Below are 20437 nucleotides of genomic sequence, written 5' to 3' on the forward strand. Positions count from 1 at the left end.
ACCAGAATCTTCCTTGAGGTTTTGTCTAATTATGTCACCATCTGTCTACTGTAATGAAGGCAGGTTACTGAGCACCAAGAACTGTCTGTCTGTAGAATTCAACCCAAATGCAAAATTCACGGATTAAGAAATGGAAACTTAATTTGAAATTCAATAATAAGGAACTTTAAAGCAATGTTTTAGTTCTAAGTCAAATTTTCATCTCTGTTTTCTTACTTTGTCATTCTACTACAATGACTTTTTGAATGATTTATCTATTCTGTTTAAATAATATAAGTCGTTGAGAATTTTGTCTCGGTACAGTTAATACATTTTGTTTTAGGAAAGTTATTCATTTTTGGTATTAGTAAGTACAGACTCAAGGTTTAGAGATGTTCTTCTTATGTACAATAAAAGGTTATGAGAGTTGAAAAAGCAGTAAAATCGGCTATTAGTTTTCTTGACAAATTATCTTTAATCTGGTTACAAAAAACATAAACCATTTATGTTATCATAGAATTAGTAGCACATCACATTTCCATCACCAACAGTTTCCCGAAAATATAAATTAATGTCCATATTTTTTCTGTATTGTAAAAACCCTCATGACATGCTTTCCCTCGTGCTTCAAGTGAAACTGATAAAAATAGAATTAAAAGTATAGTATTTTAATCACCATCATAGTTTGTGAAGTAGTTTATAAAATACAAAGTAATACTGTACATATGCATTTTAGTACCTGTCCTTTCATCTGGGTCAGAGTTGAGAGTGTGGTGCTGGAAAAGCACAGCAGCTCAGGCAGCGTTCTTCAGATCTGCTGTGCTTTTCTAGCACCACACTCTTGACTCTGATCTCCAGATCTGCAGTCCTCACTTTTTCCTTTCATCTGGGTCAGCTAAGTATATTTAAACAAGCCTTAACAAGTCAGTTTGGATTTGAAAGGATTATTTTAATTGTCTACTAAGAACATGAATGCCAGACTTGAAGTTCTTTAATTTGTATAACAAAATTTGCAGATACAGGAAGGTACGTTTTCTTTTCTATTAGTATTGGTGCTACTATTTCAAAGGCAGTCCATGGAGTCAGAAATTTCCACTTAATTCCAATGGTGTTGTATTCACCATTACTGAAACTAGTATTGATTTCAGATTTTACCTAATTAATTGAATTTAAATTCCCTAGCTGCTGTGTTGGAATTTTAATTCATGTCTGTGGCTGATTAATCGTGGTTTTTAGATTACTGGTCCAGTAACAAACCACTGGGTTACTGGACCCTTATGTTTTGTAGCAAAACAAACTATCCCAGTACGATTCTGTATACAGAGAAGAAAATGTTAGCTTTAATAATGATCACTCTGTAATGTTAAAAATACTTAGCCCTCTGGGCTTAAGATTGAAGCACTTGTTGTTTGGCATCCTTTATTAACTGGACTACTGTGAACTTCAACCATGCTATAACTTGTTACTTTGATTAACTTAATTTCACTGCTTTTATTAAAGTCTGCTTTCTGGTTCAAATAAGTAATCTGAATGTCCTTTTAAGTGCTTGCGGCTCATTGACCATAAACTGTGCTGTAGAGTTAATTAATTTTTATTAGAAAATTTAGGTACTTAATTGCCCATTTCACCTGAGGTAGTTGTGTGAAGCAATGTAAAACCAATCATTGTTAGAGTTGGATTTAGATCACCAACTGCACTTTGTTTTGCAGCTTGGAATAAAAATATTAGTTTTTCATTGCAGGATTATGTTGCTGCATTTAATTTGAGCTGCTGTCCCAAAGAAGCTTAGTCTTCTTGACATCAGCAAACTGTATTGCACACAATAATGCCAGCTGAAAATGCAATGGATCCTGCAATACTTCAAACAGAAACTGTTGGTGTTGCACTATAATCTGCCACTTTTAACCAACACCCAGTATAGTGAGTATAATAACATTTATAAGTAGACAAAAATCAATGAGGAGTTTAAACACACCCTCATCCTAGGGTGTGTTATGCTTCTTGGTGACTAATCTAGGCTTTGAAATCTTGTTGGAAACAATGGTCGTCAACCTCACATGGTTTAATAATTTGCTTAGTCTAATTATTACTGGTTTCAATTGGAATTGTACCATCTTATGCAACTCTAGTTCTCTTTCTCAAATTGAATATTCTACCACAAACATTATTCTTTACAAGTGTTGTGTCTCGTTGTGTTTTAACTGATTCTTCATTTGACCTTTTTAGACTTATTGGTTTATGTTCATTGTCTAATTTGTCAAATTCAGTGTGTTCATTTTTATAGCTGGGGTCCTCCAAATTAGCAAATTGCCCAGTTGGCAAAAGGGACCATTCCTCATTATATTTACCATTGTTAGATCCAGCTAGCTGGCAAAGAGCCACAGCAGCCGACTGCTTCTGCTCATCGTTACAACTTTGCGTACCTTTCAAAACTTTTTGAGGTTGCAGGTTGCTGACAATGTTTTTGTTCCATTGACCTGTTTTTTTGCAATGTTTGGCAATATCAAGGTCTTCCAGTGGCTTAATCTTCAAGTCAGAATGAAGAGATTTATTGCTATTTAAGCATTTTGCATGTATTCTCAATTCTTTAGAAGTTCTGTCCACTTGTGGTGGAATAGAATCTTCAGCTGTTTGCCAGCCATGATTATGTTTAGCTTTAACGGAGAGATTTAAAGGTACTTCCTGTACATTTATAGAAATCTGAAACTCTTTATCTTGTGGATAATCATTGTCAACTGAAGAACATTCGTTTGAGTCTTGAAGAAGATTATTAGTTTTAGTTCCAACGAGCTTGTCTTGCTCTGTTTTTTCTTTGTCCTTCTTGGAAAGGTTTAAAGGGATCATGCTGCTGAAGCTTGTGTTTGAGGGTAATGGCGGATTACCTTGGCCATAATCCAGAATGGTGGCATTAGAAAATGTTAGATTAGATGTTGATTCCTCATTGACATCTAGAGTTCTGTAAGTAGAGTAGTAAAATACAATTTACAAATTGAAATTTATGACTTTTATATATTTAAAAAAAAGACATATTCATGCAGCACCTTCCACAATCTCAGGATGACCAATTGGTACACCATCCATCACCTCCAACAGTCAGTCCCTCCATCTCTAATGAATTTGTGTACATGGTAAAGGTAAAGTCACCATTAATCCGGAGAACCAAGGACTGATCTCATTAGAGAGAGATGATTGGTGGGAAGTTTAACCTGAGGATCACCACACCTCAGGCAAGGGTAGGGTTGAGAAGGTTGGACCTTCATGGTAACCTCAGCCAGTATGGGAATTGAACCCATGATGTTAGGCAACACTGCATCGCAAACCAGCTATCCAGCCAATAGAGCTAACCAATTCCCCACCTACAAGCTGTAGCAACTCAGCCAGATTCCTTCAAAAATAGCTTCTAAAGTGGTGACCGCTACTATCTAGAAAGACAAGATCAGCAGATACATGGGATTACCACACCTGCAAATTCCCCTTCACATCAGATGCCCTGATTTGGAACTGTATCACTCTTTCACTGATGGGGTCAAAATCCTGAAACTCCCTCACAACATTGTGGATGTGCCTACACATTGTAGGCAACCCAATGCTGCTTAAGTCAATCAAAGCACAGACAAGTCCCACAAAAAGGTGATACATTACAAGAGCTTTTGTCTTTGGTGGTGTTGCTTCAGGGAAAATGTTATTGAGGGCAATGGGAAAGCATCTGTTTTTTTTTTGGATAACATCATTGAATCTTTTACATCTACTTGCATAGACAGACACGCTCTTGGTTTAATGCCTTATTTGAAAAATGGCATGCTGACAGAGCGCTGTGCTGAAATTCCAGCTTAGATTATGCATCCACATCTTTTGGAGTTGTTTGATCTCTCAGCTGACTTGAGCAAGTCTGTTACCACTGAACCAAGGCTACCTCGGCGGTTGAAGAAAATTTTAGAAATGCTAAAAGCTAAGAAAGCACAGTAATGACGGAATGTCCAATTGGATTATAAAAAAAGGGTTGCTTATATTTTATAAGCAGATAGCAACACTTTAAATGACCTCATGATCTTCATGATTCACCTACTTAGGTGAAAATGGGGCCCAATAAATTAATCAAGTATTAAGAAATCGCACAGATCGTTTGCTTTATCTTTCTTTTGTATGCTTTGTTCCTGTTTATAAAACAATGAAATTATTGCGAAATTTTAAACATTTCTGGCTATATTGCATTTTAAGTAGTGTCCAATTTTGGATGTATTACTTCATTAAAAATATCTTTTGGGATATTTACCAAAACAGGACTAGTTTTGAACGATTGAGGAAATTTTAGAAGTTGTATTATTGTACTGAGAACAGAGAAATGTGGTTAATTAAACAGGGAGAAGTATTCAATATATGATTGGTTTGGTAGTTGATGGATAAAGACTGTTTCCATTAACAGGAGGACAGGTATTTGGAGAACACCAAGTGAAATAACTGATAAAAGACACAGGGTGGACATTAGAATTTTTTTTTGTAATGAATTATAAGGATCAGGAATACATTGTTTGTATGGATAGTAAAAATAGATTCAACAGTAACTTTGAAAATGGAATTGGATCTGTACTCAAAATGATGAGATTTTCAGGGCTACAAGAAGAGAGCAGCAACTGGCTGATTTGAATGGGCATCTATTATGCTATATTTTTCAAAAGAGATTAATAGTTTTGTTACTGTATGAAAATGAGCAGTAATTAGAATGATGAATAATATATGATGGTTAACACAGCAATTGTATGTTATTTGGATCAAATTTCTGAAAGTAAAGCCTTCTGTCATTTGTGAGCTGAGTTTGATTCCATGAATGATTGCTAGTTTATAAAGTGTTATTGCAGCAGTCACAAAATGCATTTAAGTGTGATCTGAAGAATTCAAAATTCCAAAACAAAAATTGAAAACCCTTGGCATTTGCTGTACCTGCTTTCTGGGCCTGGTCTTTCTCGCCGGTCGTGTTGAATGTAGAATTTATTTGCATGTGCATTTCTGATTGGTTTGAAGTGCATAAAGGTTTCTTCCAATTTGTAACTCTTAATACTTGTGCTTGAAATAGCCTTGTTCGGCAATTCACCAAAACTTTCTGAAACAGTACTTCTTTGACCAAAGCTAGGACTCGGTCGCCCTGGAGAGCCCATTGCTGCACTTCCTGCTCTTGGGCTCATTTTTATATTTGTTGTGTGTGAGAGAGAGTCACTGTTAACGTCCAGTTCTACAGTGTCATTATCTTTTACATATTTTGTCGGTACTGAGTTCTCCCATTGTGTATAAAGCCTTCTGTGAGTGTTCTGGTGGTAAAGTTCAGATGGTGATGAAGTTTCGTAGAATGAGGGAGTTCCAACTGATTGGGTATTTTGATCCCTAATGGTATTACTTCCTTGTTGAGGTTTCATACCAAACTGGGGCATGTGGTATTCAGTTGAGTTGAGATGTTGGATTCCATAAGGAATAGGAATGTTTGAATGCAAATGATGCAAAATCTTGTACTGCTGTAATGTTGATGGAACCAAATGCCTTGGCAAAGTCATACCTGAATTTTGTAGATGAGGAAGCAGAAAGTTCCTCTGGTCAGTTGAGACATACAGTGGAATTGTTGGGTTGTCATGTTCAGGTGGCTTACCAGTGAGGAGATAGGGTGAAAAGACTACTCTTGAACCTCGTTCACTGTAGTAGTGTGTATAGTCTGGAATCAATGGTGATGTGTTGGGAGGAATTGAGCCAAAGCTTTTATCTGCTTTACAAAATTCTGGTGAAATTGAAGAACATGCTCTCCACTGGTCACCTGGACTGTAAAATGCTGATTTCACTTGGATGGGAGATGCTCTGTTGTTTGAATTTTCAGAAGCAGAATGTGTGTCTTTATTGACTTTTTCTGGTTTTTCACTAGATCTCAGTCCTCCAACAGGCAAGAAAGCTGAGGATCTTTGATCCTTTTCAAACATTTCTACTTTTTCAGTTTCAGTTGTTAAAGGAATCAAGTGATGTGGTTCCTTATGTTGTTTTATATTTGGAACAGGAGAAAATGCATGATTATCCATTCCCACATTTTCTTTCATGTCAGTAGTGTTGATGATTTGATGAGTTGAGGGTTTATCTGAGACAATATTTGAACATTCGGAACTTTTATTCAGTCTATTGACTGTTATCTTTGTATTATTGCACTTGTTTGACTCATCATCTTTCTGGTTGAGTATATTAGTCTCATTGCAACTTCTCTTTGAGCATTTTCCTGTTTGGTCCTGGTCTGTAACTAGTGAAATTGAATTTTCACACAGACTGTACTTCATGTGGTTAAACAGATGTGATTTTTCATTGCATGTAAATGGGCATTGGAAACACTTGTATTTGAATGGTTTTCCTGGAGGTCGAGGAATGTAGTGAGGTTTCTTTGGTTTGCGTTCTTTAGTAAGGCTCATCTTCTATGTTCTTCTCCTGCGCCTTTATTTTTTGCAGATCTTCCAGTTTACTATACAAAACTAATAAATGGAAAACGTAACTTAACTTGATGTTGAAGTGACCAATTTTATGGTTAACCTGGTACTGGAAGAACTTGCAAAAGGCTGTGGAAGACAGAACGGAAGCTGGTTAACATTGTAAAAAGGGCAGAGTAAAAGCCAGCATTTTCCTTTTAGACAAGCCTGATTTCAAAAACAAATCGGGCAGTATGCCAGTGGGTCATCTTTTGTATGATGTCAATATAAATAAATGAGATATGATACATTATGTAACATACTGCTTTTTAAAAGTGTATCCAAATTTAATATACAAGATTTAAAACTTCTATGTAAATGTTGTTATTTCAGTTAGGTTGAAATATCCCCATAGCTACAGTTGCTGTTTTAAAAAAAATCATACCCTTATGTAAATTCACAGGACATGGAAAAATGATTTACACCAGATTTTCCAGTTCGTTTCCATTCTTTAGCAAAAGCATTTCCTCCAGCTGCTGCATAGTTTGGAACTATATTGTATGAAAAGTCACGTTACTGCTGTTAGCATGAGATGGTTAGTTGTTTTACTACGTGGCTGAATGAATAATGATTATTAATTCAACAATAAACTATACTTAGAACATGGACAATGCTGTCAATTTATTTTTAGTTCATTTCATTTACACCAGATGAGTGTTTTAAAAATTGATGCTAACAGAGAGCACAATCCATTTGACTCAATCAGTTGAACACTCTTCAAGAGTGAAAAGGTATTGGATTTAAGCTCAAATCCAGGACTTGAATCCATAATTCATATTACCATTTCAACTACTTTGTGACATCCTAAGTACAAACAATGCTGTTTAAGTGCAAATTACTTTTAGAAAATGTCTACATACAGACAATTTGGATAAAAGCATACCTTGCCACTTCTCCATTCTGACTGTGGATGATCCTATGATTCTATTGGCGATGGAGAATGGGACTAATTGAGTGGCTCTTTTGGGAGCTTGTACAGACGCAATCTGATGAATGGCCTCCTTTTGTTTGTAATATTCTATGATTCTATGATTCATATTAACAGCAGAGGGCTATATAGGCTATTGGTGCCAAAATCACAATGCTATCTTTCAAAATATTGGATTCAGATCATGTGCAGCCAGAATATAATGGCAAATAGCAAACTATTTTATCACTGTCCATTTAACTTGGCATTTGCAAATTTGTCTTTGGAGAAGCAAAACAAAGATGTTTTCTTTTCCACCAGAGACATGGCTGCTGTTTCATTCATATGTCTGCAACTGTAGAATATGGGACTATGTCCAGGACTGTCATGTAAATGGGCATTAGACAGTAAATTTAATGATTCTTTTATGAACAGCAGCTTTGATAAAAGATTTAATTCACAACTTTTTAAACTGAGCTTTCAGGAGCTGGTGTAAACCGTTCAGTACCTTGAGCCTGCTTAGCCATTCAATAAGATCCTGGCTGCTTTGTTTTCACTTTGAATTCCACATTCACAACTACCCTTGATTCTCCTGCCAACCAAGAATCTATCCATCCCTATCTGAAAGACGTTCAAATGTCCTGCTTGGTCATATTACTTAGGTGGTTTGATGGGAAGATGGAACTTGATGTTGAAGAGTACGAAAGTTTGCCGAATGATTGAATTTGGATTGCATTTATGAGTAAATGTGGGCTTAAGTGGCAAGGCTAGCACAATATATAATTTCATATGTTGTCAGTATTTTTGCACAAAAGCACTTCCCCAAAGCAATCTCTTTACCATGTTTGGATTTGTAAGCTGTAGTAAACTTCATGTATCATAGAATCACACATGGGGGATTCTCGTTTTGATTTATCAGCAAATTGTGAATGGGTTCAATGTAAAGGGCACTTGGCCTTTTGATCAGTGGCATTATTTTGTCTAAAACCGTTAAGGTCCATGAATTCAAGTTTCACCAGCCTGATGAGAGAAATGGAGAAGCTAATATTTTGTTTCAGAGAGCTTGTTCCATTAGCTTGAGTTGCCAGCAAGGCTTGTTGCAGCTTGTCCATGTTACAGTTTTTCTGGTTGTAGTTCATGAGAAACTCTGATAGTTTCGTTCTCATGGTTTGAAAGCTGTGTGATATATTATGCCAAGGCTAGATGCTTTCATTTTTAGGAAGGAGATTTAACTGATGTGTTCATTATTACTAATTACTCATTATTGAGTTCTATGTAGTCTGAACCACTTTTCCCCCACCTCTGATATGTTCTAATTAATTGTTTCAGTTGAGCTTTAAATATCCCAATAACTGAAATACATGTTTTAATTACTAAGTTCATTTGTCTCTGTTTTTAAGAAAATGGAATCCTTTTAATTTCTGGTCAAAACTTTTATTTTCCATAGTTTGCAAATAGAAGCAAAACAAAGTTGATGATACCTGAGACAAAACAATACTGGACTATAAGCTCATTTATGAGTAAAGTCCTCTCCAAGCTCTGATAAGCATTCTGCCACATGTTAAAAGTCTGAATGGTTGTCACAACCCAGAGATTTTCAGATAATTTCTATGTATTCAAATGGTTCGGAAACTATCTGAATCATCTGAACTTATCTTTTGAAAGTATCTTACTTAACTTCTGCATCTGTTCTTATGAAGCCTGCAATATAGTTTTACATGATGAATAGACGGGATCATCCCTACCTAAAAACAAATTTTATCATCTGCCATAAAGTCACAATTTTACTGAAAAATAATATTTTATTGTACATCTTACTCAAACATATTTATGCACGAGAAAAAGAATCTTCTTCTGTCTGTATTGTTTTCTTGTCAAATGTTTTGACAATTCTTATTTGTTTATTTATAATATGTCCATGTTGTTAAGTTGACTGCAACTCCATCCTCATCCCAGTTGCATTGCTTTAGTACCTCAAATTGGCACCTCCTAACTCCTTAGCAGATGTGAAATTTTAATGAAATATTTCATAGGTTGTGACCTACTCCAGTTAGTCTCTGCTCTCAAACTCTTATTTCACATCATCTGAATACACCTGCCATGCCCATGGTGAATCACTAATTAATCTCCGGAGCTCGTTGCGTACAAGTTCCTTTGGAAACAAACAGCAGTCTGCCCCGCAGGAACTCATCACCTAGCCTTTCATAAAACAGACTTAGGCATTGCCCTCAATTGGCTTTGCATGTAAATATTTAATTGGCTGCACGGGTGATTACTGGTGATGTTCAGTAGTTTACAAACAAAAATAGTCATGGTGATTTTAGTGGCGGGAAGATTGCTCACTTGTGTTTGATAACACTTCTGGGTGGGGAAAAAAGGGGAAAAAAAGAAGAAGAGCTGTTGTGGTGCAGTAACAGTGCTCCATCTTTTGAGCCAGTGGACCCAAATTTAAGTCCCACCTGTTTCAGAGGTTTATAATGCGGGGCAAGAGGGGCATTGGTAATGTCCCTGCCTCTGAGGCGTAAGGCTTGGATTCAACTCCCACCTGCTCCAGGGGTGTGTAATGACAACCCTGAACAGGTTGATTAGAAAATAAATAAAGCAGACTTGGGGGCTTTTGTGATGCACTGGTAAAGTCCCCACGTCTGAGCTAGGAGGCTAGATTCAAATCCCACCTGTTCCAGAGGTGTGCAAGAACAGATCTGAACAGGTTGATTAACGATATTAAAGAAAAAGTCAATACAAGTGGAAAAAAAACATTCATTTGTGCGTAAGAAAACTTATGGATATAAAAACAGATCCAGAGGGGTTTTGTGGTGCAGTGTGTGGGACCAGGAGGCTTGGGTTGAAGTCCCACCTGCTTAGGGATGTGTATTAACATCTCTCAACATGTTGACTTGGAAAATATCTCTAAAGCAAACCTAGAAGGCTCTTGTCATGCAGTAGTAGTGTAGTAGTAGGGCCTACCAGGGATTCCAGGTTCAAGTCCTACCTGTCCAGAGATGTGTAATAACATCTTTGAACAAATTGATTGGCAAAAGAAAACTCAGGAATTGGTTTGCTGAACTGTCTGAACTGTCTGATTTGGGCTAGGACTCGCCTATGTATGGTTCTGTTTTGGTCATAGGGTTATATAGCATGGAAACAAGCCCTTCGGTCCAGCCAGTCCAAGTGTTCAACAGTAAATGATGTTCCTTTCCATTCGGACTTTGAGTTATTGCATACATGATTCATAATATTGGAGGACCCAAGAGAGAGGCTAATATATTCTGCTTTTGTTCACTCAATGCACTCATTTATTTTCTGATCTTACAGGGTTGCTTGTGATTTTCTGTTAATAAGTTAGTGCACTGTAAGCTACAAAGTCTCTCCAGCTGTGTAGATATGCAAGGAAACATGTAAACATATTCAATATGTTTGGTAACTTGTAGGGCAGGGCTTCCCAAGGGAAGTCAGGATCCCAGGTGTGGTTGTGGGATCGAACTTCAAGGCTGTAAGATCTGAAGAAGTAATAGCTGTGTTGGAGTGGGCTTCTAGGTTACAACAGCTGTGCTCCCAGTCTAACTGGCCCAAGCTGTCATAGTTTTTACAACTGTTGTGACAATTTTCATGTCTTGAAATGGGGTCACAATGGGAAAAGATTTGGGAAGCACTGTTCTCTGGTTTAAAGAGTTTAAATTCAATTAAGAGATTTCTGGACAGCAGACTTGAAAGAATTAATGAAGTGATGAGCACTGAATACTTCAGCTCAGTCTTCCAACCGTAGGCTAAGTATTTGTAGCAATTTGCTGCTAACAACAGCATACAAATTATCAGGCAGTTACTTTGTGCATTTGCAGGATAACATTTTGGGCACTTATGACATTGAATGGAATCAGATACAACTTAGTTTTCTCTTTTGAATGTATTGGTTACTGGATTGACAAATTGATAAAATTCAAACATTTTGGTGTCAGCTTGCCAGGTACTATAACTATAGGCTGGCTGGTGTATTTTCCAAAACAAGAATCCATTGGATACCTTTTTTCAGAACTGCTTCTGTAATTTTGCTCATTCTCATAGCAAATCTTATTCTTGTTGTACTACAACACAATTCAACAACAGACGGCAAAGGTGTATGAGGTATATATGATGTTGAAATGTGACTTTAATAATCTTGAAATTTAAAAATTCAGAGCATTGGAGTCAATTCAAAGTTCACAGCTTTATCAGTCTGCTAATTTGTTGCCACAGGGTCTGTAGAGGTGTGTAGAACAATGGTGATAAATGTGCTCCCAGCCAGATCACTCCACCCAAATGATTGATCACACCTGCAACATTGAAAGCTGAAAGTACAGTGTGCACTCAGTTACACTGAAGGGTTGCCTTTGATACCATCCTGAATCCACTTTTGAGAATGAAGTAGGTGTTAAAACCTCTTTAATGGATCCATGTCAATTCTTCCAGTGGGCATCTTACTGAGACCAGTGACATAGAGGAATTCTACATCTAATAATTGATAAAGTAAATTAAAGTTTTTAATGTCTTCTTCTTGACTGAAATATATTACATTCTGGTTCAACTTACATTTGATGAATAATGTATTTATTTTGAATTATAACTATCACAAGGTGGCTAAGACTAAGGGACATTGAATTTATTATTCCTGCATTGACCAAGATTTTAGTGTGGAAATGTGTTGCTGGAGAAGCGCAGCAGGTCAGGCAGCATCTAGGGAACAGGAGAATCGACGTTTCGGGCATTAGCCCTTCTTCAGCCCTTCTTCGGGCTAATGCCCGAAACATCGATTCTCCTGTTCCCTAGATGCTGCCTGACCTGCTGCGCTTCTCCAGCAACACATTTCCATCTCTGATCTCCAGCATCTGCAGACCTCATTTTCTCTTCCAAGATTTTAGTGTGTCAATAAACTGAAACAACTTCCTTCCACATTTAGGTATTGGTGAAATTTGCTTTGAGCTTGATTAAGTAAGTTTTTTCCGGTTGCTGTGTGATGAATCTTGAATGGTTTCAGTTCTACTTGCTTTAAATGGGTACTTTTGTTTTTTAAACAGATTCTGGCTGGTTCCCCTCAGTTACTTTGTTGTCATGATACCGTACAACACTTGAATGTGGCCTCCAAAAGATATATTCTACATGACTTAAATTGGTCTAATGTATGTAAAGATTAAAAGATATAAAACTTATTGTATGAAATATATTTGAGATTCATACTTCCCAATTCATGGAATGCAAGAACAAGAAGAAAAAAAAAATTGTTTCATGAGAATAAAGTCCACTTTTGAATTTTTGAGATGATCATGTATTGGTTTTTGCATTCTGAAGATTGCAAGTTGGAAAGTAGTTAAACTGTTACATTGCAAATTAGATGTCAATGCAATAATTTTGGTCATAACTCATGTACTGTCCTCACCTGCAGAAATAGATTTTTTTTGGAATATATATATACAAATTACTCTTGTAATGATCATGCATTATGAGCAACAGCAATTATGGCAACTTATGAGTGACTTTAACATAGTGAAGTATCTAAAGCTTCATGGGAGCAAAATTTAAGACTGAGCCATATGCGGTCACATCAGAGTAGGTGGCCAAAACCTTGTTCAAAGAGGGAGCCCTAATGGAGTGTCTAAGACGAGGAAAGACAGCCAGAGAGACAGAATTTTTTAGGAAGAGAATTCTACGCCTTCAGGCATGGGGAACTGAAGGCATAGTCACCAGTAGTGAAACAGCAAAAATCTGAGATACTTTAGACCAGAATTAGATATGCATAGATATCCAGGAGGATATGGAACTGGAAGAGATTGTAAAGATAGAGAGGGTTGGGACTGTAGAATAATCGAGAACAAAGATGAAATACCAGACACAGTTAGGTCAGCAGTCACAAGAGTGATAGGTGCATGGGACTTGGTACAGGTTAGAAACCAGAAATCAGCATTGGATGATCTCACATTAAACAAGACCAACCAGAATTCCAATTAAATAATCAAAACTAGAGGTCACAAAGGTAAGGTGGAGTGTTTCAGCACTTGAGCAAGCAGGGACTTCGATCAGGTAGGTTAAGGAGGTAAAAAAAGCTTCTCTTTGTGGCATTTCCAGGAAGTTCATCCAAAGGTCAAAGATGGCACCATGTTTGTGAACTTGGTGCTGTAAATGTAAAAGGCTGTGTTGATGAAGCTCAACTGGTAATGTCACTCATCCATATAGATCAACAGGTCAAAAGTTCAGTTCTTAATTTATGGTTACCCAGTTGATCATAGCTGTGAGAGTAGTAGGATGCTGCATCTAATTTCACTGGACCTCACCCAGGAAAAGGAATATTCACCCTAGCTTTTCAATACTGATTGTTATGCAGTCAATTCTGTGCATATTTGGACATTTTATGAGCATTAGGTAAAACTCAGATTATTCTCCTACAATCAAATTTAACTTACTGCCATTGAAGCTGGCACCTGATGGATAGCCAATCCTGCAAAAATTATTAAAATAGTCAAAAAGAGTATAATCTATATTTCTACATCTTAAAGTGGTGTTCATAACTTGCCATATCTTTATTGTGACCATGTGGTTAAACATCCATTTTAGATGGTAGCATGACATATTTTGTTTCATTCAACATTTGCAAAAATGCATAAATTACAAACTTCTTTTAAATTATAAAAGTGTACAAGACGTGACTGTACAGATAATTCATGGGGATGGGGAGGCGTATAATTATTAGTTTTTCTTGTACATTTTACATTTTGTTTTACATTTTGTTTTGCTTTTTAACTCTTCATTTGGCATTAACTCTCTTCATGAACTCTCATGATTGCTCTGCTCCTAAACGCTGTACTCATTGATATCTTTAAGATGCTTATGGAAGCTGGGAGGATGACCCTTCCTTAATTTCTCCTCCCTCCCTGCAGGGAAACATTTAGCCTCTGTTTTTGCCACCCACCGATGGCATGTATAACTTGTTCTATTTTTGGTGTTGGTGTTGAAATGACACTCGGCACAAAAATGGGCTCCCGGCTATTGCAATAATTTAAAGGTCAAAATGCTGATACATTCCTGAACCACCCAAAGTAAAAAATTACTCATTTTCTGCCAGAAGATGGCCAAAGAAGGCAAATATCTGACCAATACAAATTACCTTATTTGAGGAAAGGTTACCCTTTGAAATTTTGAAAAATAAATTTAAACTGTTTGGAGACCTGCTTTGATTAATTAGCTACTTGTTTCCAATTTTGCTTCTAAAACCAGTTTAGAGGATACCATTTTTAGTGGTTAACTCTCACCTTCACCTTATCCTTCTCAAGACTTTTTCTGACATACCCATTTAAAATTAAAACCTGAATCAGCAGGTACATCCAAGAGCTTGATTACTGAAGAAATGATTTATTTTGATTAATGTTGATTGTATTTGCATTTATATAGGAGAAATATAGTTTGCTTAAGCATCTGAAAATAGAAACAAAGGCCGTATTAAAATGGGAAATCCAACAAGGAATCAGTTTAAAGATGAGAAATCTATTCCTATGTAAACTTAATGTAGTCTGTACTTTGTTTAGGTGAAGCTCCCCTGTCTTTTGTAGAGTTCTGAGATATTAACTGTCTGAAAGGGAGATTGCTCCTAGTGCTATTTTTCAAGCAGCCTCTATAATGTATGGATGAACAGTTCAAGATGACACGCCTTCCAGTGTTTCTCATTCTTCAACTTTGCAGAGTTTCTTCCAAGCCTACTCATACCAATCCATTCAAAGATTGAGAACTTGCTAATTGTGGGAATTTCCTGTGGAAGCTTCTGTAGCATAGAATATTGGTATACTAAAGATGACTGATTTGTATTGGAAGAGTATCTGAGCCAGCAAGAAAATCACTTTACTTCAGTAACTTGTCATACGTCTTGCTTGCCTGTTTCTTGTGAAATACAGAATATGTAATTTACAAGCGATTGGTAGGTTCATCTCCTGTTGGCTCATTTCTGTGCCTGGAGGACAGAATGACGGTGGAGATTTAGATGCTGGTTCCTGAAGTGGGCGTGTATGTGCTGACACAGACTTTAACCTTCACATAGTACATTGCTTAAAGCAGTAGCACAGGTGCACGGGGACAGAAAACTACTTTTTGGCAATTAAAAAAAGTTCTTACTTGAAGATTGGGTTTTGAATCTTAATACGTTTACCAAAATCTATTAATTTCTTCTGATTTTAACCCCCAAGTTCTTGATCTGTTTCCTGGTGTTGATTTATAATTAGGCATACTTAAATACATAAAACCAATTCCGTCACATTTGTGATTTTAACTTGTGAATTGTGAAGTACCACATCATATTCATGAATTAAATATAGTTTTATCTCCAAGGTATTTTGCCATTTTGGAATAACGTGCCAGTAAGTGAATAAAAAGCTCCGCATAGTTAGTGCCAATTTCTCATAGTTGGTCGTCCTTTTTAAATATGTCTCTGCCTTTTCCTAAAACACTTCATGATGTACTGGTTGGTCTATTTAAAAGTTAATGTTAATCATAAGTTAATTTAATTAAAATCTGTAATAAAATGTGATAGATATTAAATAATAATATAAATTATATTAATTAAATCTGCTTGCTAATGATTCAGACTTCAGGAAGTTTAATTTTTAGTGAAATATTTTCAGTCAGTGCATAATACATTGCTCCTTAGTACCTAAGTAAAATTTACCAAATCTAGGCTCGCAGTTATTTTATGGAAAACATCTGATACCAAACTTTAATGTATGGTAATTACTAAAAGTAAGTTTAAAAAAAATCAGTGCACTTACCTTGCACGTATTGAACAAGTGTGTTTTTTTGTTGACCACTATCGTTGCAATGAATGTAATTTACTCAAACAAAGTGTGTGCTCTTCTTGACTGCTAGGTGAGAATGAAGCTAGCAGTTCCAATAGGAGGGACTATAAGTGAAGGAGTTGGACCCTGAGGGCATGGAGATGCACCTGATGTTATTCCTGCCCCAGGCAATGATTCATGTGTTTCTATCCAGTTACAGCCTTCTTTCTGTATTACCTCAACAACTGATTTGCAAAGCAAAATTGTTTTGGTTTCTACTGGCCATTTTACAGAAAGCTGTCATGTTTACACAAACTTGAACTTCTGTGGTGTAAGCAAGCAGTTTTGTTTGAACTGTAACTCTGCTTGCTCTAGTCTTTTGTTTATAATTTTTTCCCTTCCCCAAACTCCTTAAACTGTTTAAAATATCTTTGCTGCAATTGCAGACTGTATTAAACCTTACCAAACAAGTTCTGTTGGCTCTGTTTGTACACCATTACTGACGTTTAGTTCTTAAGCTCCTCCTGAAAATGTTAAGCCTGAAAGTATGTTTTAAAATGAGACATTTGCAACAGAATATGTTCCATATCTTTCATACTCGAGAATCCATATTGTATAGCGCAAAGAAATTCTTGAAACTTCTCTTCACTGAGACTTTCTAACGTTTTCTTTTAAAAATGTTTTGGTTAATGTCCCAAATCAGCTTCATAATGACTAATCAATCTCCAAGATATCTTTGGCCATATAGCACAGATATTAAAGGAATGTGTTCCAGGATGTTTTCTATGGTTTCCAGCTTAATGATTAAACTTCATGTGTTTTATCCGGCAAGGGATACAAAGTGCTTCAGATGGAAATCTGTGTGGATGTGGATATTCTTCAAATCTGTTGAACAGGTGGTTTGTTGATGTAGCTTATGATGCCGCGGGAGTATCTGTCGTAGTCTTGGCTTAGTGGTAGCAGTGTTGATTACAGAATTAGAAATTTGTGGGTTTAAATTCTACTTCACAGATTTAGAGTCATAGAATTAACATGTTTGATGTTAACATTTCACTGCTATACAATGTGAATGTGACTCTATCAGAGATGCTTAGATAAATTAGTTGCTTAGTTATTTAGATAAATTGTTCGTTTGCGACCCCGTCCTCTTGTTTTGGAGCAAAGATCTCATGAAGAACAGGGGCGTTCTACTCATCCTTTGGCTTTCATTTATCTGTCAATCAGCATATCCTAAGCAGATTATCTCATAATTTTTCTTATTTGTTGGACCTTTCGTTGTGCCATGTTTGTCTATTGATGCCTAAATGGGTTGGAGCGTTACGATGTTGTGAAAGGCATTACATAATGCAATTTTTTTCTTCATTTGTTTTGAAAATATTGCATGGAACTAAGAGATTTATAAAATCATGAGTGGCATGGATAGGGTAAATAGACAAGGTCTTTTGCCTGGGTGGATAGCTGGAGGGTATAGGTTTATGGTGAGAGGGAAAAAATTTAAAAGGAACCTAAGGGGCAACTTTTTTCACGCAGAGGGTGCTGCATGTATGGAATGAGCTGCCAGAGGAAGTGTTGGAGGCTGGTACAGTTCCAACATTGAAAAGGCATCTGGATGGGTAAATGAATAGGAAGGGTTTAGAGGTATATGGGCCAAGTGCTGGCAAATGGGACTAGATTAGGTTAGGGTATCTGGTCAGCATGAGCGAGTTGGTCCAAGGGGTCTGTTTCTGTGCTGTACCTCTCTATGACTCTAAGACGATGTTTGCATAATATGCTCCACTGTAAAGAGGCTGTCAAATCTTAAAGATTAAGGAGATTTTTGAAAATGGCAAATAGAGCAAACCTAGAGCGGCACGGTGGCTCAGTGCTTAGCACTGCTCCCTCACAGCTCCAGGGTCCCAGGTTCGATTTCAGTCTTGGGCGACTGTGTGTGTGGGAGTTTGCACATTCTCCCCATGTCTGTGTGGGTTTCCTCCAGGTGCTCTGGTTTCCTCCCACATTCCAAAAATGTGCAGGTCAGGTGAATTGGCCATGCTGAATTGTCCATAGTTGTTCGGTGCATTAGTCGGGGGGGTGGGTTATATTTGGAGGGTTGGTGTGGACTTGTTGGGCTGAAGGGCCTGTTTCCACACTGTAGGGAATCTAATCTAGCAAAGTGAATAGGTGAAAGGAAGGAGTTTCTGAAACAGGGTAATTGAAAGTTTTGCTGCCATTGATCTGAATGGGCAGAATTGGCATATATGTTCCACCCAGAGGGAAGGGTGGAGGATGTGGTCTATTTCTTATGAGAAAATAGTGGGGATGGGAAGGAATAAGGTTGCTGAAAAAAGAACAAAAATTTTGAAATTGAAGTACTATAGAGTGAGAATGCAAGAAGATTCATAATGATAGACTTGGCATGTAAGATTAGTGACAACGTAAGGGTGAGGGAGTTCTTGATGAGCAGGAATTGTGCACACACCAGCTAGGAAGGACATCAAACCAGCCTTTGAAATTTTGTGTTTGAAGATAAAGGTGAGGATTTTATCAGCAGTCGGGTCATGGTCAAAACAGAGCTGGTTAATGGTTTGGAAGTAGTTTTGCTGCTGGACTGATGTAGTATTGGAGCTCTGCTTGCAACTGAGCAGAAGAGCAACATTGCATATTTTGGTGTCCAGCTTGAGTGGGGGCTGAAGAAGAGGAATAGGATCAAGGGCTCCCAGTGTTGAATTTTAGCACGAGTAAAGCAGAATTTGTTTGGTCGACCAGAATTGAGATGTAAGAGATTCTGACACATCTCCAATTTTTGATGTTAGACAGAACAGGATGGCAACCTTGGAATTCTGTATCATAACTGAGAAATAAAGCTGGGCTTCATTTGCAAGACATATATTTTCACTGTAAAGAGACATTAGATTTGCACTCATCAGGACAAATGAAAGAACTCCAAATTTCACATGATCATTACAATTTAGACTAGAGATGAAAATGCTGTTGATTGGTTGGCAATTTGACCATGGCTGAGGTTATGCCATTGAGAAAGGAATGAGGAGCTATAGGTTCCCAAGTTCCCTGGTAATCAATCCCAAGGCTTGAATATTTTCTCTCTTTGTTTGTGGAGAATGGATTGCTGCATCAGAATATATCCCACTTACAGTAAATGTAGGTGTCTGTAGTTTAAATTGTTGTGATTATTTGAATTTTTTCCTAATGAGTGCAAGGCAACAACCTTCAGCAATATGTCTTTTAAATTGTCCCATAAATCTACAATCTCTTGTTGCAACTTTTAGTGACCAACAAATCGTTTATCTTCTCCAGAAAATAGGTTGCTTTACGTGTTTCTATTATTTATTGATTAATGAAATGATCAAGCTGTCAAAATGTTCTTATTGGGGTGAACCAAGAATTCTGGTCAAGACTGGTCATAGAAGCATTTATGTTTTTTAAAAAACATGTAAATTGGTTATTGGTGCATTGCCCATTCCTAATTGTCCAGAGGGTAGTTACAAGTTAACTACATTATTGAGAGTCTGGGGTCATGTGTAGATCAGAGTGGATATGGATGGCAGACTTTTTTTTTCCCTGCAGGACATTGGTGTACCAGATAGATTTGTTCAACAGTTGGCAGTGGTTCCATGGTGACCTTTGGCTAGCTTTTTCATTCCAGATTTTTATTGAATTCAAGTTTCATTGTCTGCCATGATAAGATTCAAACCCACTTCCCCAGATATTAGGTTAGTGTTTTATGTCTGTTGGAGTAATGAGGCTATTGTGTGTTCAGTTTCATAATTTGAAAAGCATAGTTAAACAAGAAATGCCTGCATCAAGCATAACAAAATGTGAGAACATTGCAACAATTGATCTGTGACCTATCTCAGTCGTATTGTGAGATATCGGAAGACAGGCTACCATGTCAAAATCTGTTGTCTAACTCTATGTAAGAACTGTGAAATTCTCTTTCCTTCTAATGCACATGTCAGGCTGAATTTTCCCAGCCCCTGAGTGGTACTAAATGTCAGTTGGAAAAATATGACAAGATCTGAAAAAGGAAATTTTTTCCCCCAATGTTTGAATATTAAAATAAGAATCTGAGTGAGAGGCCCATTTGCACATGTTAAAATCTCATAATTACATATTCTTGTTTCATGTACAGTAAACTCCATGTTTACCTCCAGCATCTGAAATTGGAATTTTCACGCACCTGGCAAGCATTTCAAGGAAATTATCATTTTTCCAAAGTTTATTCAAAAATATGTATTTGAACTTGGTGAGCCAAGTTCCAATATGCATATCTTCAGCTGCCA

General features: G+C 36.9%; 2 protein-coding genes across 2 annotated transcripts in view; one reads left to right on the plus strand and one right to left on the minus strand.

Moving 5' to 3' along the window:
* The window catches only part of tbcd (tubulin folding cofactor D), a 287792-nt gene that overhangs the window by 95902 nt on the left and 171453 nt on the right, over positions 1–20437 (plus strand). The window lies entirely within an intron of this gene.
* znf750 (zinc finger protein 750) lies at positions 1854–16286 on the minus strand. The gene is made up of 3 exons (XM_088000486.1): positions 16152–16286; positions 4918–6554; positions 1854–2935 (listed from the first exon to the last, which is right to left on the minus strand). The coding sequence occupies exons 2-3, from the start codon at positions 6408–6410 to the stop codon at positions 2095–2097; spliced, it is 2334 nt and encodes a 777-aa protein (XP_087856612.1). The 5' UTR covers positions 6411–6554; positions 16152–16286; the 3' UTR covers positions 1854–2094.

The sequence above is a fragment of the Chiloscyllium plagiosum genome, unplaced genomic scaffold (genome assembly GCF_037043375.1).
Source record: "Chiloscyllium plagiosum isolate Xiang-an unplaced genomic scaffold, Cpla_swu_hap1 HiC_scaffold_25, whole genome shotgun sequence".
NCBI lineage: Eukaryota > Metazoa > Chordata > Chondrichthyes > Orectolobiformes > Hemiscylliidae > Chiloscyllium > Chiloscyllium plagiosum.